The following is a 26,648-nucleotide window of genomic DNA, read 5'->3' on the forward strand; positions in this document are numbered from 1 at the left end:
AGCTCAAGGTGATGTATAGGGTTGTTCACACTTCTAGACCAAGAGGGGAAATGGGCTCTGGTCCCAAATTTTGGGGGCAGCTGCCACCACCTGCCACCCTCCTTACCTGTCATTCTGGTAGACGTCCATGCAGCTGTTCAGCTCCTCCAATTCCTCCTTCAGTAGCTGCAGGTTGGAGTTGACGTAACTGAGTTCTAAGGCAACCGTTTCCTTTACTTTGTGGTTATTGGTGGCCCTAAAAAAAACAAAGGAGGGAGAAAATGCCATCTTATTCATCCCACTTGTTTCACACCTATCTGCACACCTTGCATAATAATAATAATAATTTATTATATTGTGCTATATTGCAAGAGGGTGAAAGAGGAGAGCGCAAAATATGGTCTGAAGCTCAACATCAAAAAACGAAGATCATGGCCACTGGCCCCATCACCTCCTGGCAAATAGAAGCGGAAGAAATAGAGGCAGTGAGAGATTTTACTTTATTGGGCTCCATGATCATTGCAGATGGTGACAGCAGTCACGAAATTAAAAGACGCCTGCTCCTTGGGAGAAAGGCGATGGCAAAGCTAGACAGCATCTTAAAAAGCAGAGACATCACCTTGCTGACAAAGGTCTGTATAGTTAAAGCTATGTTTTTTCCAGTAGTGATGTATGGAAGTGAGAGCTGGACCATAAAGAAAGCTGATCGCCAAAGAATTGATGCTTTTGAATTCTGGTGCTGGAGGAGACTCTTGAGAGTCCCATTGACTGCAAGAAGATCCAACCTCTCCATTCTGAAGGAAATCAGCCCTGAGTGCTCACTGGAAGGACAGATCCTGAAGCTGAGGCTCCAAGACTATGGCCTCCTCATGAGAAGAGAAGACTCCCTGGAAAAGACCCTGATGTTGGGAAAGATGGAGGGCGCAAGGAGAAGGGGACGGCAGAGGACGAGATGGTGGGACAGTGTTATCCAAGCTACCAGCATGAGTTTGACCAAACTGCAGGAGGCAGTGGAAGATAGGAGGGCCTGGCATGCTCTGGTCCATGGGGTCACGAAGAGTCGGACACGACTAAACGACTAAAAAACAACAAAGTAAACCGGTCTCAGCTAGCCTGGGCCCTGAAGGACAGAGGAACAAAGTCCTTTTGGATTGGGCCAAAGGACCGTCTCTGCGGCCCGGCTTCCCATCCCCTTGTGATGCCCGGAAACAGCTATTTCCAAAGCACAGCAGCTCCAGCACTGCAGATGACAACAGAGAATTATTTCATCACTCCCTGTTGCAGAGTGCCATGGGGAGGGTCCCTGCCGCAGCTCTGGAGGAGTTTGGGGTCGGCGACCCAGAAGATGCCTCTCAGCTCCCAGGACATCCGGTGTTTTGCTCCTCAATTATTTCCTGAAGCTGACACAGAGCCTCCTGTGCATTCTTCCAAATCTAGCAGGGCGGCAGGGTTAAGCATCCCAGACTCCCACACTCCCGGCAATCTGCTTCGGCTTTCGATTCCCTGCTTGAGAAAAGGAGCGTGCAAGCGATTTGCCCCTTGCCTTCGCTGCTGAGCTCGGCTTGCAAGACTCGCGTCCTGCTAACCCAGCAAGTTTTATGTTGCCTTGAGGAAGCTAAAGCCAGGAAAAGGGGAAAGCCTCTCAATTGTTTTCTTTTTATTTTAAAAAAGCATGTTCCTAGGGGATCTGTCAATAGAAAAGCATGTTTTCCAACATATTTCCCGGTTCCCCTTAAAACTGCTCCTTCCAACCACTGATTCTCCATTTAAACACAGGCACAAAAATATCCGAACCTGCACGATGAACTGCTGCCCCAACAGAATCTGTGATGGAAGTTCTCCGTAAACACCCATCAGCATTTCAGGGTGAATTATTCCAAATAAACACATGGTTATACAATCTTGCATTACAGACACGTTTTTGTAAGCCAACTCCTAAAAATAATATTTTATTTATACCCTGCCCATCTGGGTGGGTTGCCTCAGCCACTCTGAGCGGCTACCAACATACGTAAAAATAATAATCAAACATCAAACATTAATAGCAAGAATCTAAGAAAAAGTCACAATAATTATTGTTGTGTTTTTAATATTCTGTTGGGAGCCACCCAGAATAGCTGGGGAAACCCAGCCAGATGGGCAGAGTATAAATAAAGTATTATTATTATTATTATTATTATTATTATTATTATTATTATTATAATAAAATAAACAATTTATATCAAATAAATCAATATTTAATAATCGAGTGGAATTCAATAGTAAACAGCAACAGAAATGCAACTTCTTCAGTGATTTTAATCAATGCCTTTTTCTGCACATTTTGTCCCAGTAAACACATTCTGCATTACTCGTCTGGATAGGAGAATTGCAAAATTCAAGGAAGTGTGGCTTTCAGAGGATGGCTGCGTCTTGGAATCTGCACGTTCAGTTTGCTTTGAAGTAACAACCGCAGCGAGTTTCTTCCCCATCTGTTACCTGACTTGCACTTCTGCAGCTGCTGCAATCTTCCCTCCCTTGCCCCAGCTCACCTATCAATCCCTGACCTCTCCAAAGGCTGCTGAGGAGGCCAGAACCAGTCTGGGAAGCTGCTGAGTCACTTCTGTGAATCACATCCTAACCCTGTCACAGCTCATACGATGCTAGTTTTGCCTTCCAAACACAGAATCCGAGCTGAACTTTCTGGGCACAGATCAGAACGTCCTGGAAGGGTTGAGGGGTGTGTGACTGGCTGGCTAGGACTCTGAACAGGAAGTAACCCACGCTGCAACACTTTGTTGCAGTTTGCAATGTTTAATGGATGCATTTATCAAACATTTCTTTTCTGGGTGGCCTTTCACCCCTAAAGGAAGGTCACCAGTGATGCAGTTTCAGGAAGTACTATCTCAAAGCAGGGGTTTGGTTTAAAGGGTTCTATTCAAGAATGAAAACATGCATCCCCAAACCCCGGGAACTGCTCAATGTTTGCAGATCAAGAGCATGCTCAGCACTCCCAGAGCCCATGTGCAAGGCGGGGAGCTTAAATGCTCTTTCCACACGAAGAACCCCAGGCAAGAGACGCGGGTGGCGCTGTGGGTTAAACCACAGAGCCTAGGACTTGGCGATCAGAAGGTCAGCGGTTTGAATCCCCGCGACGGGGTGAGCTCCCATTGCTCGGTCCCTGCTCCTGCCAACCTAGCAGTTCAAAAGCACGACAAAGTGCAAGTAGATAAGTAGGTACTGCTCCAGCGGGCGTTTCTGTGCACTGCTCTGGTTCGCCAGAAGCAGCTTAGTCATGCTGGCCACATGACCCGGAAGCTGTACGCTGAAAGTGAGATGAGCGCCGCAACCCCAGAGTTGGCCACGACCGGACCTAATGGTCAGGGATCCCTTTACCTTAACCCCAGGCAAACCTAGCATGGAAAGAGCTTTTAAGCTCCCTGCCTTGCTTGGGGCAAGACCATCGCCAGATTTACGTATAAGCTAAACAAAGTATAGATTAGGTTCCCACTCTCTTGGGGGCCCCAGAAAAATTTAAAAGGAAAAAAACCCTGGATGTACAGTGGTACCTTGGGTTACAGATGCTTCAGGTTACAGATGCTTCAGGTTTCAGACTCTGCTAACACAGAAATAGTACCCTGAGTTAAGAACTTTGTTTCAGGATGAGAACAAAAATCGTGCGGCAGTGGGAGGCCCCATTAGCTAAAGTGGTACCTCAGGTTAAAAACAGTTTCAGGTTAAGAACAGACCTCCAGAACGAATTAAGTTCTTAACCCGAGGTACCACTGTACATTTCCAAAATTTAAGATAAAAAACAAATAAAATAAAACCTACATACAGCAACATTTTGTGTCGTGTAGGCTCCTATGATATAAGTCATGGGGCCCACCTGCTGGCCTGCTCCCTAAAATACCACTGGTTTGCTCCTTTCTATATATAGGGTGCCTACATTTTGCATGGACTGGTTGCAGGGCAACATGGGCAAATGGCTTGAGATACCTATTAAATTACCCTATAACATATAAAAAGGTAAAGGGAACCCTGACCGTTAGGTGCAGTCGCGGACAACTCTGGGGTTGCGGCGCTCATCTCGCTTTACTGGCCGAGGGAGCCGGCGTACAGTTTCCGGGTCATGTGGCCAGCATGCCTAAGCCGCTTCTGGCGAACCAGAGCAGCGCACGGAAACGCCGTTTACCTTCCCGCCAGAGTGGTACCTATTTATCTACTTGCACTCTGATGTGGTTCCGAACTGCTAGGTTGGCAGGAGCAGGGACCGAGCAATGGGAGCTCACCCTGTCGCGAGGATTCGAACCGCTATATTCTACACAAAAAAACCCAGTGACAATTTGTTGTTGACAAAGGACAGCTGGATGTCTAAAGGGCCCCATTACCTTCAGTAGCTTAGGGCCTCATCAAACCGAAATCTGGCCCTGGGCAACATCCTCAAGGAAACCAGCTTTAGAAGGCGGGAGATGCTCGCTTGAGATCTCACAGACAGCCATGTGAGTTTTCTCAAGAGCAGGGCTTGTCTGCCCCACAAAGCAAGGTGGAAAGCTTAAAAGCCCCTTCTGCACCAGAAAACCCCCTGGTGGAAAAGGGGTATTTAAGTTCTCCGCCTCACTTGCACTTAACTTGCAGGATTCTGACCAGCCAGCCTCCAACCAGTTGATATTGTGCAAGCTGCATCAAAGCTAGAGAGTGCTGAAGTCAGACTAAAAGCAAATAAATAATAAAACCATAGGTAAAGGGACCCCTGACCATTAGGTCCAGTTGTGGCCGACTCTGGGGTTGCGGCGCTCATTTCGCTTTATTGGCTGAGGGAGCCGGCATACAGCTTCCGGGTCATGTGGCCAGCAGGACTAAGCCGCTTCTGGCGAACCAGAGCAGTGGACGGAAACACCGTTTACCTTCCTGCTGGAGTGGTACCTATTTATCTACTTGCACTTTGACATGCTTTTGAACTGCTAGGTTGGCAGGAGCAGGGACTGAGCAACGGGAGCTCACCCCGCCAGTGTGGTGTAGTGGTTAAGAGCGATAGACTCGTAATCTGGTGAACTGGGTTCGCGTCTCCACTCCCCCACATGCAGCTGCTGGGTGACCTTGGGCTAGCCACATTTCCTTGAAGTCTCTCAGGCTTACTCACCTCATAGAGTGTTTGTTGTGGGGGAGGAAGGGAAAGGAGAATGTTAGCCGCTTTGAGACTCCTTCGGGTAGTGATAAAGCGGGATATCAAATCCAAACTCCTCCTCCTCCTCCCGTCCCGGGGATTCGAACCACCAACCTTCTGATCGGCAAGTCTTAGGCTCTGTGGTTTAACCCACAGCGCCACCCGCGTCCCTAATAAAACCTTAGGTTTACCAAAACGCTTTGGAACACTGCGCCCAACTTTCTGCATCACGGCAAAAGGTGCAGCGAGTCCTTGGAAAGCCTACGCCCCCCCTGATTATTATTTATTAAATTTGCATACCACCCTTCATCCATAGGTCTCAGGGCAGTTCACAGAGTTAGGTTTCTAGCCCTCAACATCTTGCAGATAAACCCAACGATGGAAAGGGAAAAACAACTGTATGGAGACGAAGAACAACAAACCTGAAGAGGTTCTCTGCCCCTGCCCGCATCCTCATCTCCTTGTTGATCTGCTGGTTGATTCGTGCCCGACGGTGCTGCAATTTGCTGCGCTGAGTCTGCGCCAACGGATCACAGCCCTGTTGCAGAAAGAGGAGGAGAAACATTGCTTAGCACAGGGGGACTTCGATGAAAGGTCCCAGCTTCCATTCCTGGCATCTCCAGGAAGAAGGAGACAGCGGTGGCCTAGTGGTTAGAGCAGGGTTTCCCAAACTTGGGTCTCCAGCTGTCTTTTGGACTACAACTCCCATCATCCCTAGCTAGCAGGGCCAGTGGCCATGGAATGATGGGAAGTGTAGTCCAAAGACAGCTGGAGACCCAAGTTTGGGAAACACTGGGTTCGAGTGCTGGGCTAGGACCTGGGAGAGAGAGCAGGGTTCGAATTCCCCACTCAGCCACGAAGAGAGAAATAAAACTTTATTCGCATTAGCCAATGGCCATAGCAACAGTAAAACATTACAGTATATGCAGAAAAGGAAATTTGATATAAGAGCACGATTTAAAGTCCTGAATCAGCAGTCGGTTAGTGGCCCTTATTCTGATTGTCCCTGCCATGAACTAAGCAACCTTTGCTGTTATCTGCTCATTTTGATCTGATAGAAGAAAGGACATTGTGGCAGTGGTTGAGCGCCCTGGGATGGTTAATACGAGTGGGGTGACGATCTCGTTCCTCAGGTCCTTTTGTGACATGGGGGTGAACTTTGCATCCTTTTGATCCTTTCCTGCTCTGATTCCACGGTCCCCCTGCACGATCGCTGCAATTTCACAGACCATCGCTTCAGCGTTTTCATTTCTTGACTCTCTATTTAAAAATGAATTTGTTTTGCTCTTACCGTCCTCTGGCTTGCTGCTTATTAATTTCTCCTAATGTTAAGTGTGATCTTTAATCTTTCTGGGGCTTTCTACACTGCCTGGAAAACTCCTGTCCATGGGCCCCTGATGAATGCAAATGAATAAATAAATGAAGTGTGAAATGAAGAGACCAAATACCGTATTTTTTGCTCTATAAGACTCACTTTTTCCCTCCTAAAAAGTAAGGGGAAATGTGTGTGCGTCTTATGGAGCGAGTGCAGGCTGCGCAGCTATTCCAGAAGCCAGAACAGCAAGAGGGATCACTGCTTTCGCTGCGCAGCGATCCCTCTTGTTGTTCTGGCTTCTGAGATTCAGAATATTTTTTTTCTTGTTTTCCTCCTCCAAAAACTAGGTGCGTCTTATGGTCTGGTGCGTCTTATGGAGCAAAAAATACGGTAACTTTCCAGTGGAGATGGAGACATAGAGACAGGTTTGCTCTATGCCGGACTTTGGGGCTCTCCTGGAAAGTCTAAGGCGAAGCAACGGAATAATAACAAAAATTAAAAAATAATAATACTTATATTGTGCCCATCTGACTGGCTTGCCCCAGCCTCTCTGGGCCTCTTCCAACATAATAAAAACACAACAAACGTCAAACATTGAAAATTTCCTGATACAGGGCTGCCTTCAGATGTCTGGGGACGCCGATACATTGAGCTCCTCCATCCTGTGCCCAGATGTGAAATTAAAACCATATATCCAAAAAAACCTTCCCCATATATCCTGGCTAAGTGCCGTTGCGAGTAACGTAACATTTCAATAACCTGGAGAATCTGACCTGAGTTGAAAATGGGCAGAAAAGAAATCGGGAGGGGAGTCCAACGCTCCTCTCTGTCTCATGCAACTTTCAAAAATGGGTAAGGTGACTATCTTAGAATCATAGAATCATAGAATCTTAGAGTTGGAAGAGACCACAAGGGCCATCGAGTCCAACCCCCTGCCAAGCAGGAAACACCATCAGAGCACTCCTGACATATGGTTGTCAAGCCTCTGCTTAAAGACCTCCACAGAAGGAGACTCCACCACACTCCTTGGCAGCAAATTCCACTGTCGAACAGCTCTTACTGTCAGGAAGTTCTTCCTAATGTTTAGGTGGAATCTTCTTTCTTGTAGTTTGGCTCCATTGCTCCGTGTCCGCTTCTCTGGAGCAGCAGAAGACAACCTTTCTCCCTCCTCTATGTGACATCCTTTTATATATTTGAACATGGCTATCATATCACCCCTTAACCTCCTCTTCTCCAGGCTAAACATGCCCAGCTCCCTTAGCCGTTCCTCATAAGGCATCGTTTCCAGGCCTTTGACCATTTTGGTTGCCCTCCTCTGGACACGTTCCAGTTTGTCAGTGTCCTTCTTGAACTGTGGTGCCCAGAACTGGACACAGTACTCCAGGTGAGGTCTGACCAGAGCAGAATACAGAATATCGTGAGCATAAGGTTGCAATTCTGGGCAAGGTTTACTGGGGAGTTGATTCCCACTGAATCCAGGGGGCTAGTCGTCCAAATAAAGGCTCTGGAATTTGCACACATTGGGAAAGGAAGGAGGTGGGGAGACAAGAGAAGAGACGTGGGCTTGTTTTTAAGCACCCCCACAAAAAAGAGGCGATTCAGTTTCTCCAGGGCTTGTGGCAATGTGCAACAAAAGCTCTGCCCACGTGAGAGGGGAAGATCTTTTTGTACTGATGCACGATTCCGGTAAATGACGACACATAGCTCTCAGGATTCCCAGAGGAGCAAAGAAAAGGACCTTTGAGCAGGGTGGGTGCGTCAGAAACCCAGCGGGGAAGGCAGATGAGGCCCCACTTTCCTTGCAAGAGCACAAAGGGTCAGCGAGAGCCTTTGCAACACAGCCAAAGGGGGTCAGGATTCCTTTTGGGCCAGGAACAAACTTGTTCCCTGTCCCGTCAAACAAAATAAATGGCTCAGATTGTTTAGGGGAGGGAAACGTAAGGGTCAGACCAAGTCCAAACCAAAGGCCAGGCAGAACAGTTCTGTCTTGCAGGCCCTGCAGAAAGATGTCAAGTCCTGCAGGGCCCTAGTCTCTTGTGACAGAGCGTTCCACCATGTCGGGGGCCAGTGCTGAAAAGGCCCTGGCCCTAGTTGAAACCAATCTAACCTTCTTGAGGCTCAGGACCTCCAAACTGTTGTTATTTGTGGACCTTAAGGTCCTCTGCGGGGCATACCAGGAGAGGTGGTCCCGTAGGTACGTGGGTCCTAGGCTGATGGATGAACTTTTATCTTTTAAAGCACTTAATGGTTAATAATAATAATTTTTATTATTTATACCCTGCACCAGTCACTCTGGGCAGCTTCCAACATGTATAAAAACACCATAAAACATCAAACATTAAAAACTTCCCAATACAGGGCTGCCTTCCGATGTCTTCTAAAAGTCAGATAGTTGTTTATTTCCTTGACATCTGAAGGGAGGGCGCCACCACCGAAAAGGTCCTCTGTTTGGTTCCCTGTCAGCGAGGGAACTACCAGAAGGCCCTCAGTGTTGGACCTCAGTGTCTGGGCTGAGCAATGGGGGTAGCGATGCTCCTTCAGGTCTACAGAGCCAAGGCCGTTTAGGGCTTTAAAGGTCAGCACCAACACTTTGAATTGTGCTTGGAAACGTACTGGGAGCCAATGTAGGTCTTTTAGGACTTTGGAATAGCCTGGAATAGCCACTCACTGGCTTTCTAAAGGAGTGCTGATGTATTTTTTATTTTCTTTTGTTCCCACGACTGCCGGTTCAGGTTGCATATCTTTAAAAGAAAACCAAAACACTTCACACACACAACAAAACCAACCCCTGGAAATTTACGAGGCCTGGGTGGGTCATTAAGTTACATGAGCGGAGCTGAGCAGCGAAATTTATTGCCTCAGAGAGGAGGATTAGGAAGGCGATCTATAAAGGAGCAGCAAGGCTTCTCCGAGCCCCGATGAAACACACCACCAAACGGTCTTATTGTATCTGGCGGGCTCCGTGCAAGGAGAGAAGGGGTCAACATCCAGAACGGCTGCAAAGGAACGGGCAAGCTAAGGGCGAGCTATTGTCCGGCACGAAATAGGAGAGCCCAGCCTTGCGACAGGACGATGACAGAGCAGCAAAATAGGAAAACGGTTCTACACAAAAAGTGGCGACAGCTGTTTTATTCCAGGCGCCCCGAACAGAAGTTCAGTTTCCACTCGTGGACTTTGGACCTCTGACCAATGGAAGGTTCTCAAGAAACGACCTGAGCGCATGCCCCAGGACAGTCTGCCTCCGGGTTCCATGAAAACATCACGCAAACACACACCTCAATTCAGGAGCTCAACTGCCTTTTTAAAAATGCTATGCTACTTACCCCTTAAAGACTATTTGCTCCCATTGCCCCATAGCCATTAACTCCAAATTACTTTTCATAAAATCCCATGAAATATTATCAAAGGCCTTCTCTGTGTCAATAAACATTAATGCTGCTTGCTTATCATTCCTGGTCTCTGTTGTTGTTTAGTCGTTTAGTCGTGTCCGACTCTTCGTGACCCCATGGACCAGAGCACACCAGGCCCTCCTGTCTTCCACTGCCTCCCACAGTTTGGTCAAACTCATCCTGGTAGCTTCAAGAACATTGTCCAACCATCTCATTGATCGTACGCAAGCATGCTTGCCTCATTTTTAGTAGTTCATTTAAGCCAGGCTTTCCAAAAAGGTGGTTTTGGACTACAGTTCCCATCATCCCTGATCACTGCTCCTGCTAGTTAGGGATGATGGGAGTTGTAGTCCAAAAACAGCTGGAGACCTAAGTTTGGGAAACCATGACTTAAGTCATCTTAAAGCAGGTTTTTGAATTGTGTGAGGTGGTTTTAGCAGCACGATCCTGCGCAGCAAGATTACAGAGGGGTAATAATTAGGAACGCTGGAAACTGACTTCTTTCCCAAGTCAAACCATTGGTCCATCTTGTTCAGGATACCCACACCGAATGGCAGCAGCTCTCCAGGGTTTTCATCGGAATCTCAATTTTATAGCATTTCCAGGTAGAGAAGGAAACGTCTGGAGAACTGCTTCCAATCCACAGTACAGTACAGTCGTACCTCGGAAGTTGAACGGAATCTGTTTCGGAAGTTTGTTTGACTTCCAAAACGTTCGGAAACCAAGTCGCGGCTTCTGATTGGCTCCAGGAAGCTCCTGCAGCCAATCGGAAGCCGCGGAACCCCTGTCGGACGTTCGGGTTCCAAAGAACGTTTCTAGGGAGTCTTCTCTTCTCCTGAGGTGGCCAAAGTCTGGGAGCCTCAGCTTCAGGATCTGTCCTTCCAGTGAGCACTCAGGGCTGATTTCCTTCAGAATGGAGAGGTTGGATCTTCTTGCAGTCCATGGGACTCTCAAGAGTCTCCTCCTCAAGACAGGAGGGCCTGGCGTGCTCTGGCCCAGGGGGTCATGAAGAATCGGACACGACTAAACACACACATCTTTTAAAATGTGATCCACATGAGGCCCCTGGAAGCGATCTGTTAAGGACTTTTTAAGAGCAGATTCTCTCACTTTGGGGTTGAGGTGGTGGAGAAATGGGCCAGCTGCTCATTGGAGAATGAAACCTAGCTAGCAAAGGCCACAATTCCTGCTAGAGATAAGCGCAATTGCTATTTAAAACTCTGCAAGCACCCGGCAGTTAAGCCTGATATCCTTTCACTTTTTAGCCCTCTCCCTCGATTGCAGTTTCTAAAATATGTCACAATGCACTTCATTGTACCCAGTTTTTTGTGGGGGGTGTTTTTTTCTGCAGACTAAAACAGGATCCGGCCATTAAGGTGAAATTCTCCCACACAGAGACCTTTTCAGAGAAGAAGAAAAGCAAAACTAGCGAATTAAGACTATTATGAAATTAGTCTGACGACTGGATGCAGAAAGCAGTGCTTACCACATCTGTGGAACTCCCTGCTCAAGGAGACAGTTGTCGCTTGGCTTTTTAGGAAACCTCCAAGATGTTATAAGCTTTCCTGGAGCACCCGATTTGCATGGCGCTAACTTGGTGACAACTGCCTTCTCCTGTGTGGTTAAAGCACCCCTGGGGAGGTGGGGTTACTTAGGGGGGGGGGCTAAGTGGCAAGGGACCTCTACCAATGGGATGCTTCTCGATTCTTCATGAGAAATCCAATACCAGCAGTGAGTGTCCCATAGGGTTGCCATATTTCAAAAAGCAAAAATCCAGAGAGAAAAAACGGGGTTTTTTTCCGCGGGGCCACAAAGCTGTTGAGCTTGCTTTTTTCTTTTTCAAAATCTCAAAAAAAGAAGAAGCCATTTTTGAGCTATTTCCCCCCCCCCCCCAAAAAAAATAATTGGGAATACAGTCTTAGAAATTGATTTATTTCACAAACTTTCTTACGAATATTCAAAATAGTGACCAAACACAATAATTTTATTACAGTGGTGCCCCGCAAGACGAATGCCTCGCAAGACGGAAAACCCGCAAGACGAAAGGGTTTTCTGTTTTGGAGGCGCTTCGCAAGACGAATTTCCCTATGGGCTTGCTTCGCAAGACGAAAGCCCATAGGGAAATCTCCGGGGACCTGTTTTAAATTGCTGGCGGTCGGGAGCAAAGACTTTTGCCCACAGCCGGCCTTCAGAAGAGGTCCTGGACCTCTTCTGAAGGCCGGCGGGGGGCAAAAGTCTTTGCTCCCCCCCGCCTGCCTTCCTGGGACAGCGGAGACTTCTCCGCTGCCCCAGGCGATCTTAAAATGCTGGCTCCCGACCCCCAGCATTTTAAAATCGCCCCGGGACAGCAGGGGCTTTTAAAATGCTGGCGGTCGGCAGCAAAGCCCTCCTGTCCCCGGAGCTTGCGGGGCGGGAGGTGGGAAGAAGGGCTTTTCTTCCCACCGCCAGCCTTCAGAACAGCCTTCTGAAGGCTGGGGGTGGGAAGAAAAGCCCTTGTCCCCCCCCCCAGCCTTCAGAAGAGGTCGGGGGACAGACTGTCCCCGGACCTGGTCTGAAGGCGGTTTCCATAGGAACGCATTGATTGATTTTCAATGCATTCCTATGGGAAACCGTGCTTTGCAAGACGAAAAACTCGCAAGAAGAAAAAACTTGCGGAACGAATTAATTTCGTCTTGCGAGGCACCACTGTACTACAGAAACTGGTTGACAAGAATTCCCACCCCACTGTGGCCTCTATTAGTAACACAGCCAATATAGAACAACTGTGGGTTGCAAAAAAGGGTTTATTCTTAGCTCTTGACTCCATGGTTTTTTGTCTATGAGAGTACAGTGGTACCTCTGGTTACGTACTTAATTCGTTCCGGAGCTCCGTGCTTAACCTGAAACTGTTCTTAACCTGAGGTACCACTTTAGCTAATGGGGCCTCCCGTTGCTGCCATGCGATTTCTGTTCTCATCCTGAAGCAAAGTTCTTAACCTGAGGTACTATTTCTGGGTTAGCGGAGTCTGTAACCTGAAGCGTATGTAACCTGAAGCGTATGTAACCCGAGGTACCACTGTACCCAAACCCTGAAGCTGTGCTGAATTTTTGAGCTATTTTTTAATGAAATCCGGCAATATCTACACTTCCGACATGGGTTGCCGTACATCTAGATTTTCCCAGACATTTTTGCGATTTCCGCCCGGACACTGTTTCCAATGACCAGATCCTGGCTATGTCCGGGATACTGCAGACGTATGGAAACCCTACCCACTGGTTCCTACTGGCAGAAGAAACAGTGCTCAAACTCGCAACTCTTTTTTTTTTTTGGCCAAAGGCTTTAATGCGTAAGTCACTGTGTTTGCCACACATTTCGGTCAATGGGTGCAGGAGAGGGCTAGGTGTGTAATAAAGAAAAACTGCCCTTATTCTCTTATGGGGTACACAAGAGCCCTTGTGGAGTCCTTTGTAGGTTCTCCATCGGTCGGAGAAAATAACAGAGGCCAACCGGAGAATATTGAGAAGCAAAGCAGCTAGTAAGCTTGATCTTTATCCCACTATTGCCCCCTCACAGACAGGAGAAAGGAGGAGGACCCCAAATCAAGGTGTGCCCGCCCTTATATAGACATTTTAAATTGCCCGCCCTGGAGTCCAAGACCACCGCTAGAAACATCATACATATATCACAGAAGGGGTGTAGCTCAAGACCACCCCCCAAACACATCATACCTACATCACAGAAGGGGTGGTCTACAACAGAAATCTGAGTGCGTTGTTTATCTCCTGTCTGGCAGATTACCTGTTTAATGGTCACTTGATTGGATTGCCTTTGGAGTCTGGCCAGTCTTTTGTAATGATAAATACTTAGTTCCTGAGCCAGATCACAGGCTCACAGGCTCATACCTTAAATGTGCCCTTAAGACAGGATTTGTGAGGAAAGAGACAATGGGGAGGTTTCCCACTTTGGCCTTGCAGAGAAATATTTGAGGTCAATTTGTTCAGGACTTTTTTTTTCTGTGGTGTTTCAGACATGTCGTTTATATATTTATGTATATGTTTGCTTGGTACATCCATGAACAATTATTACATATCTAAGAACTTAAACTTCTTCTAACAGGTGATTGTTCAAGCGCAAGCAAGGTATTTCCCCAATACCTAACACCCCACAGAAGAAGTGTCACATGGAGCAAACCTGTTTTCTGCTGCTCTGCAGGGCAGGACCCGAACCCAGGGCTTCAATTTACAAGAAAGGACAGAGGACCCTGTCCAGGTTTATCTGGCAGGGGAAGAGAGCAAGAATTAAGTTTAAACTGCTCACAGACAGGAGAGAAAGAGGGGGGTTTGCCGTCCCAAATTTGCAATTATATTATGAGGCTGCATGCCTATGTTGGGTTAAGGACTGGATAGTTCTGGAAAACTTAGATGTGTTAGACCTGGAAGGATTTGATGCTAGATTTGGCTGGCACGCCTATTTATGGCAAGATAAAGAAAGGGTGCATAAGGGTTTCTCCCACCATATTGTTAGAGGAGCGTTGTTAGAGGTTTGGAATAGAACTAAAAGACTGTTGGAAAAGGGCATACCTTGGTGGTTATCTCCAGTTAATATCTCATCCCTTAAAAATTTAAACACGAGAAGCCAAAGATGGACCTACGAAGATCTCCTGACCAAATCGGATAAGGGGTGGAGAATTAAATCATTTGAAGAACTAAAAGATAAGTCAATAGGGTGGTTACAGGTTCACCAAATTAACGCCCTATGGAATGAACACAAAAAAATAGGGATGAATGAGAAAAAATCAAAATTCCAAGTGGAAATATTAGAAGGAAAGAGTAAGCTTCTATCCAAAATGTACAATCAATTACTGGAATGGGATACAAAAGACGAGGAGGTGAAGGAGGTCATGATAAAGTGGGCCATAGATTTGGGATATAGTTTAGAATATGAGAGATGGGTGAAACTTTGGACTAAGGACATGAAATTTACAGCATGCGTTAGCCTCCGTGAAAATATGGAAAAAATGATGTATCATTGGCATATTACTCCTGTTAAGCTTGGAAAAATGTACAAGACTGGAGACAAAAGATGTTGGAAATGTAAAAAAAAAGAGGGCGACTTCCATCATATGTGGTGGTCTTGTGAAGAAGTGAGGAGGTTCTGGGGTTCTATCTATGATGAATTGAAAAAGATACTGAAATACACATTTCCTAAAAAACCAGAAGCATTTCTTCTGGGAATGGTCGGTGAGGAGATTAGAAAAGAAGATCAAACCATGTTCCACTATGCAACGACAGCAGCAAGACTGCTGTTGGCACAGAACTGGAAATCATCTAAAATCCCAACTATTAGTGAATGGCAAAACAAGCTATTTGAGTACTCTGAGCTAGCAAAAATGACACAGAAGATCAGGCATCAGAGTAATAAAATCTTTATTAATGATTGGAATAAATTTATATCATACATGGAGAAAAACTTAGGTAATATTAAAATAATAGTAGGTGAATTATAGAATCTGTGAAGTAAAGATAAAGGTAGAAAGAAGGAACTGCAAGAGGGGTATCAATGGGATATAGCTTAAATCGCGGTGGAGGGAAGTCAGAATGATGTTATGATGGTTAATACTTTTGGAGAAATGTATTTGCGTCCTGATATTTTATTGTCTACATCTGTTTATTTTGCGATGTCTTTTTTTTTCTTTCCTATTGTGATTTTAATAAGAGTGAATATTGGAAATAAAAGTTATTAAAATAAAATAAAATAAAGTTCCAACAAACAAACAAACAAAAAAAAAACAAGAAAGGAGACTCCAACGAAACATTAGGAACAACTTTTTGACAGCAGAAGAGCCGTTCGACAGGGGAACGGGCTTCCCTTGGGATTTTGTGGACTTTCCTTCCCTGGAAGTGTTTAAGCAGAGATTGGATGGCCCCACGGATGAGATCCCTGCGTTGCAAAGGGGTTGGACTCGATGAACGCTGGGGGTCCCTCTTCCGACTCTATGATTTCTGGACAGCCACAGGTTCCTGACGCCCAAGCTAAAAGAACCACAGCTCAGAGCTCGCAAATGGACCAAAGAGAGGAGAAGCCCAGTCTGTGTCTGTTCCCAACCTGGAAAAAAAAGAGCTAGCTTGTGGCAGGCAGAGAGCCAAGATGGGGAATCGTGCAGAGGAAACAGATGTATTAAGGCCTCGGTGACAAAACAGCATTGTCCAGCCAGGGAGATAACGGTAATGGGCCCTATCACAAGTTCCCCACTCCACTTGTTGGGGTCTCCATAGCAACCCTATCTGAATCACAATGCATGCAATTTGGCCGGCTACAGCCGCTGCCTCCATCCCTCTTATATGTGCATGCAAGGATCGTATCTCCCACTGCAGATTTTGAAATGAGAAATGCCCTTTAATATATCTATCTATCTATCTATCTATCTATCTATCTATCTATCTATCTTTGAAGGACTGGAAGAGTTCCTTATATTTGCATGCACAATGCAAATAAATAATAATACTTCCAACCTTGCCAACAAAGATCCGTATAGTTCAAGCTATGGTTTTCCCAGTAGTGATGTATGGAAGTGAGAGCTGGACCATAAAGAAGGCTGATCGCCGAAGAATGGATGCTTTTGAATTATGGTGCTGGAGGAGACTCTTGAGAGTCCCATGGACTGCAAGAAGATCAAACCTCTCCATTGTGAAGGAAATCAGCCCTGAGTGCTCACTGGAAGGACAGATCCTGAAGCTGAGGCTCCAAGACTTTGGCCACCTCATGAGAAGAGAAGGCTCCCTGGAAAAGACCCTGATGTTGGGAGGGCACAAGGAGAAGTGGATGACGGAGGACGAGATGGTTGGATAGTGTTCGTGAAGCTCCCAGCATGAGTTTGACCAAACTGTGGGAGGCAGTGGAAGACAGGAGGGCCTGGCGTGCTCTGGTCCATGGGGTCACGAAGAGGCGGACCCGACTAAATGACTAAACAACAACAACCGTTCAGATCTGGCAGGGTTTTCCCAGCCGCTCTGAGCAGCTCACAGCACATACTGAAACGTCAAAGATTAGAAACTTCCCAACACAGGGCCGCCTTCAGATGTCTTCTAAAAGTCAGATAGAGTTGTTTCTTTCAAACGGAGTGGCCTTCAGCCTTTTAAAGATCCGACCGCCCAGTTTGCAACAAGGGGGCTCGGCTTTAGATTCGCACGCGGAAAACAAAACGAGGAAAGACAACAGCAGCTTCTCTGTTTTGCAAGATGCAGTCCACTTGTGAATCTTCCAACTCCTTCGAGAGGGTTTGATGATTTGTTTCGAAAGGCATCATTTCCTGCATTGCAGGGGCGCTGGGGGGTGGATTAGATTATTCTTGGGGGTCCCTTTCAACTCTGCAAAACTATGATTCTATTGATTTTTTTCCACCTAGCACAGGAAAAGGCTTCAGGGTTCATACTTCACTAAGCCTGGGGTACTTTCCCTGAATTTTCTTCCACCTCCGTAATACTGACAGCCGGTGTGGCACAGCAGTTAAGAATATCAGACTAGGACCTGGGGGGACCCGGGTTCGAATCCCACAGCCAGCCGTGAAACTCACTGGGTGGCCTCGGGTCAGTTGCTGCTTCACAGCCTAACCTACCTCACAGACTTGTTGTGAGGATTAAATGAAGAAGCGGAAAGCCAAGTACACTACCTTGAGCTCCTTGGAGAAAAAGGCGGGATATAATTCAGTAAATTATAACGTCCCACAAAGGAGCTTAAGGTATATGAATAGCCATAGTTTAGAGGTCCCGGGCCCTAAGGAAGTCAGACTATCCTCCACCAGGGCCAGGGCCTTCTCAGTGATGGCCCCGACCTGGTGGAATGCTGTGTCCCATGAGACCAGGGCCCTGCAGGATTTAACTTCCTTCCGTCGGGCCTGTAAAACAGAGCTATTCCACCTGGCCTTTAATTTGAATTCAGCCTGATCTTTTATTTCCCTTCTCTTCCCTCCCCTTTTTATGAAGATCACCCGCTCTGAGACCCCACAGCTAATTCTCCCCTGGCCTCCTCGCTGGCCCAAGTACGACCAATTCAGCCAGCTAGCCCGGGGGATTATCTAATGCTTATTTCCCCTAAATTGAATTTTATTGTTATTTATGTTTTTATACTGTATTTTATGCTGCTTTTATAATTACGTGTTTTTAATTTGTTGTTAGCCGCCCTGAGCCCGGTTTTTGAACCGAGAAGTGCGGGGTATAAATAAAAAAATATTATTATTAATTATTATTATTATTATTATAGGACAGGAAACCACCCTCCACCCTTTCATCAAACACCTGGTCTCCTTGGGCACTGGATTCCAATTCATTTTAATGACTGCCTAGATGCAGATCTCATGGGAAGGCGAGTCAAAACAGTGCAAGCCTGCGTGCTTGATCTCACCATGTGTGTGGCATTTGCAAAGCCTTTGACATCTCCTATCAGTCCTCGTCCCCAATCAGAGTAATGCAGCCACCCACAATAATCTCTTGCCTCTCTCTCCCCTGCAAGTTCCATGGGTCTTTGTGACCTCCTCTGTCTCCTTCCTCCTTCGCGTTATTATTCCCCGAAACAGCAACTGCGCCCGATATCAACCGGAAAACAAAACCCGCAAGTGAATAATCTGATTCCCCACAAGCCCGAAAGGGCCCCAGAGGTGAGTCGCCTGGCAAGTCCAGGCAGGTTCGTGGATTCAACCGACACTGTTTGCTGCTAAGGCAGGAAATATTAAAGCACCCGGATGGGTTGCCGAGGGCTCCGTGAACTTGTGTGCGCTTTTTCTCCTTGTCATTTCTGCTTGAGTCACCAGGGAACAAGTTTTTAAAAAATATATAATCTAACGTAAACCAGTTGGGAGACAACATCAGCCGCCGCCACTAAACTAACAGGTTGGTGACTTAAGGGAAATGTTAGCTCTGAAAATTGTCTTTTAAGTTACTTGTGTTTTCGTAATTGCCAGTAGCTGGAGAAACTCTGAATTTGGAACACACCCAAAATCCCACCGGAGGCATGTTACATATACTGAAAAGTTATTCCCGTTTCGAGCATTTCCTTTAGATTTTGTCCGCCTGCTGTTGATAAAGTTGGCAATATAAACAGTAAACAAACATGCAGTTGATACAGGAATAATGCAAGCTGACTTTTTTTTTGTCCATCTAGCACAATATAGTCGTACCTCGGAAGTCAAACGCCTTGTGAGTTGAACGTTTCGGTTCCCGGATGCTGCAAAGCTGGAAGTGAGTGTTCCAGTTTGCGAATGTTCTTTGGAACCCAAACATCCGACAAGGGTTCCACGGCTTCCGATTGGCTGCAGGAGCTTCCTGGAGCCAATCAGAAGCCACGCCTTGGTTTCCGAACGTTTTGGAAGTCAAACAGACTTCCGGAACAGATTCTGTTCGATTTCCGAGGTACGACTGTACTGTGGATTGGAAGCAATTCTCCAGCCATTTCCTGCTCTACCTGGAAAGACTAGAAAATTGAGATTCTGATGAAAACCCTGGAGAGCTGCTGCCATTTGGTGTGGGTATCCTAAACAAGATGGACCAATGGTTTGACTTGGGAAAGAAGTCAGTTTCTGACATTCCTAATTATTACCCCGAGAAGGCCCTTGGCGCTGGACCTCAGTGTCCGGGTAGAATGATGGGGGTGGAGACGCTCCTTCAGGTATACCGGGTCGAGGCCATTTAGGGCTTTCAAGGTCAGCACCAACACTTTGAATTGTGCTCGGAAACGTACTGGGAGCCAATATAGGTCCTTTCAATTTGTGGTCTCGGTGGCCACTCCCAGTCCCCAGTCTGGCTGCTGCATTCTGGATTAATTGCAGTTTCCAAGTCACCTTCAAAGGTAGCCCCACGTAGAGCACATTGCAGTAGTCCAAGCGGGAGATAACTTGAACATGCACCACTCTGGCGAGACAGTCTGCGGGCAGGGAGGGTCTCAGCCTATGTAGCAAATGGATCATTGTGGAACCAGGGTTGACGGCAGCTCCCTGTCCGAGCGCAACAAATTCAGGCTTGCCTCCGTGTCATGCGCAATGCCCCCCCCCCCGATATGCTAACAAAGAGTTTGCAGAGAGGTACAGCCGTGCAGGGGAGGGGAAGAAAGCATCACTGCAGGGAAAGGAAGGTGGCAGAAGCCAGGAAGGAGAGAATAAAGGTCTCAGAAACGAATCTGACGCAGCAAACGTGGCCATGGAAAGTGATTTCTCCCGTGCCTGTATGTCAGCAAATGTAAAGAAGAAGAAGTATGTATGTCAATAACCAGACAGAGAAAGCAAAATAGGCACCCTCGGAATTTCCAAAAGCTGTTCGGAAGCCAAGCATTAAGCAACGTGTTTACAAGTGGAACCATGGAACGAGAGGAAGAGGACGGCCCCTGTGGCCTTTCCCACCAGGCTTCAGCCCACATGGGCCTCCCGGGTAGCTGGGTTGCAGTTCTGAAGGCATTTGCTTCGCCAAACCAGAAACTTCCTCTCGGAGAGCCCGGCCACAGACCAGCCATGTGCACCTCGCTCTCTTTTTTTTGGCCGGGACTCGTTTATTAACAGACACGAATCGCTGCCAAAAACACAGCCGTCACCCAGCCTGAGGAAAGAAACTCTAGCACAAAACATTAGCCTAAGCCGGTTGGAGAGGGATCAGAGGGCGGCAGAGAGACAGAAAGAGAGAGAGAGAAGGTGAAGGACTGTGGGTTTCAGTTTAAAGCATGACTAATTTGGAGCTGCGGGGACGCGGGTGGCGCTGTGGGTTAAACCACAGAGCCTAGGACTTGCCGATCAGAAGGTTGGTGGTTCAAATCCCCACGACGGGGTGAGCTCCCGTTGCTCGGTCCCTGCTCCTGCCAACCTAGCAGTTCGAAAGCACGCAGTGCAAATAGATAAATAGGTACCACTCTGGCGGAATGGTAAACGGCGTTTCCGTGCACTGCTCCAGTTTGTCAGAAGCGGCTTAGTCCTGCTGGCCACATGACCCGGAAGCCGTACGCCAGCTCCCTCGGCCAGTAAAACGAGATGAGCGCCGCAACCCCACAGTCAGTCACGACTGGACCTAATGGCCAGGGGTCCCTTTACCTTTACCTTTAATTTGGAGCTGGAGCTGGCTAGAAGCAGGAGAAGCTAGCTTCCAGCAAGTCAAACCTGGTGTCCATTGAATTCAGTGTTGTCTACACTGATGGGCAGCTGAGTAGGGTTCCAGGCAGGTGGCAATCCCAGATCTCACTGGAGATGCCAGGGAAGGGAACTGGGAGAGTCTGAATGCTTAGCAGAGGCACTGCCACTGAGCTACACCTTTCCCATACAGGTGCGCTTGGGTTACATCTTCATTTGCCACATCTTGATTTACCGCTGCCGCAAAATGCTGCAGAGAGGCTCCTCACGGGGTCCCTGCCATGGCAGCATATTCACCCAGTGCTTTACCAGATGCACTGGCTCCCGGTGGAGTATCGGGTCAGGTTCAAGGTGCTGGTCTTGACCTTTAAAGCCCTTTGTGGCTTAGGACCCTTGTATCTACGGGACCACCTCTCCTGGTCTGCCCCGCAGAGGACCTTAAGGTCCATGAACAACCATAGTTTAGAGGTCCCGGGCCCTAAGGAAGTCAGACTATCCTCCACCAGGGCCTTTTCAGTGATGGCTCCGACCTGGTGGAATGCTCTGTCCCATGAGACCAGGGCCCTGCAGGATTTAACTTCCTTCCGTCCGGCCTGTAAGGCAGAGCTATTCCGCCTAGCCTTTAATTTGAATTCTGCCTGATCTTTTATTTCCCTTCCCTCCCCCTCCCCTTTTATGAAGATTACCCGCTCTGGGATCCCACAGCTCATTCTCCCCTGGCCTCCTCGCTGGCCCAAGTAGGAGCAATTCAGCCAGCTAGCCCGGGGGATTATCTAATTTATTTTTGAATTTTATTGTTAATTATAAAAGCAGTATAAACACATGAATAAGTGTTTTAAAGTGTTTTAAATTTGTCATTTAGCCGCCCTGAGCCCGGTTTTTGAACCGGGAAGGGCGGGGTAATAATAATAATAATAATAATAATAATAATAATAATAATAATAATAATAATTTCTGCAAGGTGGGTTTTGCAGAGCTCACTCCCCCTCTTTTCTCACCTCCTGGGGACTTGAACCTTCTGGCTCCCAGTCCCACTTCCCTCCAAGCCATCTCCCCACACCCTGTGCTTTGGATCCACCGTGAAGCAGGTTGCAAAACGCATTGAGCAAGGTTAATATCCAGTCTGCGTTAAACAACTATTTGACTTTTAGAAGACATCTGAAGAAAGCCCCGTTCTGGGAAGTTTTTAATGGTTGACGTTACACTGTTTTTAATGTTATCTTGGGAGCCGCCCAGAGTGGCTGGGGAAACCCCGTCAGATGGGCAGCCTATAAAAAATAAAATTATTATTATTCTATCCCAGGTCCAATTTTAAAACTGATTTTTGTATTACAATTACTAATCGCTTATCTAACCAAAAAGCAAGCGCAACTTACGATATAACATAAAAATTAAAATCAATATAAAACTAAAACTGAACAGAAGCTAAAAACATTCGGAAACACAGAAGGAGATCTGATATAACCCACCTACTAAAAGAGGCCACAATATCTAAAACTCTTCCAGTTCGAAGGCCAAGAGGCTGAAAAGAAATGCTTTAGACGGTTGCCAAAAAGTAGCCAGGGACGACGCCAGGCATGCCTCCCTAGCATTCCAGAAGCAAGGAGCCACCACCGAAAAGGCCCTGTTCGCACGTTCCGCACCTCCCTCAGCAACGGCGCATAGAGGAGGACCTCGTTTGTGCAAAGCCCTGGCATTTCATAGGAAGCACCGGCAACATTATATGAGAAGTGACTGTGGATCTTGAACGGCACATCAGATAAACAAAGGTACCCAATACAACCACACAGTGGGCAACGAGAATACCCGGCTCTGCCACCCACTCGCAGGCAGATTGGTGGCAATGTCAGCCTGTCGCACCCGTCTCCTCACCCCACGTCTCACCTTCCGCACGCTGCCCCCGTCGCAGGGCAGCAGCAGGAGGGGGAGCCCTCCGTCGGCGTCCGCTTCCCCTCCGGGGGGGCTCTCTTCTTCTGGGATCATAACGGCCGGCCGGTGGGCATCTGTCGGGCAGCCGCAGGTGTGCCACAGCGTTGGGTTGCGATCCTGGCAAAGCTCGCCGGCTCAGGATGCTGCGAAGTCTTCTGCAGCCCTGGACATCTCCCCGCAGCACCTTAACTCCCGAGGGCAAGATCCTGAGGGCTCCTCGCTGGGAGACACACACGCCAGCTCCGTTCAGGTGCTTCTAAGCACTTGCTTGCCGTTTCAGGAGTGCCCACCTGTCGGATCCAAATTCTTTCTCAGAATCTACAGGCTGGTGGGAGCAGAAATCTACCTTGAGCTGCTTTCTGTGCAAGATTTACCTGCGGAATCTTGCACGGGTCCTCAACGCCTGTCTGAAAGGGGGTGTCTTCTCTAGTCCTGCCCCCCACCCTGTGCCCTGAGACACACCCCTTTGATCCACCACCTGTACAGAATCCAAAATCCTGAGCACCTGTTCCCGGATCTCCACCTGGGGGGTCCAAATCTCTCAAAAGGAGGCTGGGGGGTGTTTTTTTGGGGAGCCCCTATCTACCCTTCCCTCCCTGTCGCACCCAGATGCTCCCCCTAAGAAGATGGGGGGGGGGAGATGTGTCCCTGGTCCCCCTTTCCTTAGCCCCCAAACCTCTTTGCTGGGAAAAATAAAAATAAAAGGCAGAGGGAAGGGTGAGTCTGCTGCTCCTGCCGCCGCCGCCGCCACTTTGGGATCCCCAAAGACAATAATCACATTCAGGCTTTTGCAACTCAGATCAGCGGTGGAGAGAAAGGGTGGAGCCCCCAGCCAATAGGGAAGCGCCGGGTCCTGGAAGGGCAGCGCGCTTAGCCACTAGGAAGTAAGAGTCCTGGGAAAGTGGGCGGGGATTTCCTTCCGGCACCGCCCACCATTTTTCTTTTTTTCCTCCTTTTCTGAATGATTGAAGGGAAAGGCGGGGAGGAGCCGAGCGAGGCGGTCGCCCGTGGCAACCGTGGGAATTAGAACGCGGGTGACGTCACGGGGGGAGGCGGTGCCCCGCGGGGGAGGGAAAAAAAGGAGTTTTGCAAAAACTTCTCTCTATCTTCTGCAAGGCGAAGGCGGGGGTCGTTCCGGGGAGCCCTGCGCGGCCCCCGCTCACAAACAAATTTTTCAAATCCCAAACTGAAGAGTTTTTTCGTTTTTTTAAATGTAAATAACCTGTTGCAAATTTGCACGAGGGAATTTTTTAAATCCCAGTTTGAAAAGTTTTAAAAATTATTTTTAAATATCTATCTCTTGCAAATCTAGCCGAATGAGATTTTTAAACGCGAGAAGGAAGAGCCCTCTAAAAACTTTTTTTCTTCTTCAAATAATCTCTTGCAAATTTACATGCGTGGAGTTTTAAAATCCGGAATTGGAGGTCTTTTTCTTTCTTTCTTAATGCAAACAATCGCTTGTACATTAACACGCGTGGAGCTTTTAAATCCTATATTGGAGAGATCTTTTTAAATAAATCTTAATTTTACGTGCGTGAAGCTTTCAAATACAGAACTGGAGAGTTCTTTTTTTAATGTAAATAATCTCTTGCAAACTTAATCCAGAATGCAATGACCTCTTGCAAAACTTAATCCATACCAGATTGAGGCTAAAACTATCAAGAGCGTGTCCCCTGCTGTGCTTCCCTGCTCCTGTCTTTATGCTACAATTGTGGCTACTGAAAGCTCCTCTCTTGAGGATCAGCAGCAGCCTCATGCCTAGTTGCTCGAGAGTAGACCTCAGCGATCTTCAAAAAAACGAAGATCATGGCCACTGGTCCAATCACCTCCTGGCAAATAGAAGGGGAAGAAATGGAGGCAGTGAGAGATTTTACTTTCTTGGGCTCCATGATCACTGCAGATGGTGACAGCAGCCACGAAATTAAAAGACGCCTGCTTCTTGGGAGAAAAGCAATGACAAACCTAGACAGCATCTTAAAAAGCAGAGACATCACCTTGCCAACAAAGGTCCATATAGCTCAAGCTCTGGTTTTCCCAGTAGTGATGTATGGAAGTGAGAGCTGGACCTTAAAGAAGGCTGATCGCTGAATAATTGATGCTTTTGAATTCTGGTGCTGGAGGAGACTCTTGAGAGTCCCATGGACTGCAAGAAGATCAAACCTCTCCATTCTGAAGGAAATCAGCCCTGAGTGCTCACTGGAAGGACAGATCCTGAAGCTGAGGCTCCAAGACTTTGGCCACCTCATGAGAAGAGAAGACTCCCTGGAAAAGACCCTGATGTTGGGAAAGATGGAGGGCACAAGGAGAAGGGGACGACAGAGGACGAGATGGTGGGACAGTGTTCTCGAAGCATGAGTTTGACCAAACTGCGGGAGGCAGTGGAAGACAGGAGTGCCTGGCGTGCTCTGGTCCAGGGGGTCACGGAGACTCGGACACGACTAAACGACTAAACAACAATGATTCAATGTGGAAATTGCTCGATTTGGTTGTGTACTTTTGTGTGGTTTGACCATTGTTGTTAGATTTGTAATTATGTATTTTTTCATGCTGAAAGTCGCCTTGGCCATAGTTTTTACTATGGAAAGGCAGAATACAAATAAAATGGCGTATTTATGTAAATCAACACATGCTCAAAGCCCGTTGAAACATGCAGAGGGAAAAGCGTCTGGCCTGCAAAGACAGTTTGGGTTCTGCTGTAGAAAAAGAAGTCCTGTGTTTTCAAGCAAAAGATAATTGTAGCAAATAACAAAAGACGGTGGCCATAGCTACACTGTTCATTTAAAACACATGGCTTCCCCCCAGTATCCTGGGAACTATAGTTTGCTAAGGCTGCTGGGAATTCTAGCCCTGTTGTGGGCAAACTGCAGTTCCCAGGAGTTTTGCGGCTGCAAGAGGAGAGGAAATCTGCGTGGGGGAGAGTAACGGTTTGTGTTTGTTTTCATTTTATTTCTATTATGTATTTTGTGTTTTTTATATTGTGATTTTGTGTTGTGAACTGCACTGAGATCTATGGATGAAGGGTGGTATACAAATTTAATAAACAAACAAATAATTCAGACAAGTCCTTATTGTGCTCCTAATGCATGCAAGCTTTTTGCAGTGTCTACCAGATGTCATGCACCCTACTCCCTTTTTAATCTGGAATTATCCTTTCAAGAGGGAAATCCAATATGTGGGGCTTCCAGATGGGGGTTTTAATAACCAAGCAAGTTTTTGAGATATGTCAAAGGGGGGTAGGTGAATGGCGGCAGCAAGCAACAGGGACTTTATTAAGTTTTTAGGATACAGTAAATAAACGGCAGTGGGTTGCTTCGAATTAACTTCTAAAATAAGAATATTGAGGGGTGCCTTCAATATTGATCTTCTTAAGGAAGACTGGACCTTCGGAGACAGCGTTCCTTTTAAGGCTCAAACTGGTTGGGAACAAAGACCAGACCAGGATATACGAAAGCAAAGCGGCTATAAGCCTGATTTTTATTAAAGCTGTTGCAACAGGACGCTCCCTTCACACGCAGGAGGGAGGAGGAGGACCCTGGACAAAGGTGTGCAAGCCCTTATATCAGGGGTCAGCAAACTTTTTTGGCAGGGGGCTGGTCCACTGTCCCTCAGACCTTGTGGGGGGCCGGACTATATTTTGGAAAAAAAAAAAGAGAACGAATTCCTATGCCCCACAAATAACCCAGAGATGCATTTTAAATAAAAGGACACATTCTACTCATGTAAAAACATGCTGATTCCCGGACCGTCTGCTGGCCGGATTGAGAAGGCGATTGGGCCGCATGCGGCCCCCGGGCCTTAGTTTGCCTACC

The 26,648-nt window shown here is 47.2% G+C and overlaps 1 protein-coding gene across 1 annotated transcript; it reads right to left on the reverse strand.

The window, feature by feature from the left end:
• Positions 1-54: 54 nt before the first annotated feature.
• Positions 55-23,635, reverse strand: RHPN1 (rhophilin Rho GTPase binding protein 1). The gene is made up of 3 exons (XM_083517112.1): positions 22,795-23,635; positions 5,548-5,663; positions 55-235 (listed from the first exon to the last, which is right to left on the reverse strand). The coding sequence occupies exons 1-3, from the start codon at positions 22,891-22,893 to the stop codon at positions 103-105; spliced, it is 348 nt and encodes a 115-aa protein (XP_083373238.1). The 5' UTR covers positions 22,894-23,635; the 3' UTR covers positions 55-102.
• Positions 23,636-26,648: the final 3,013 nt, after the last annotated feature.

This window comes from Podarcis liolepis, assembly GCF_965112155.1.
Source record: "Podarcis liolepis genome assembly, chromosome: 8".
Classification (NCBI taxonomy): Eukaryota; Metazoa; Chordata; class Lepidosauria; order Squamata; family Lacertidae; genus Podarcis; species Podarcis liolepis.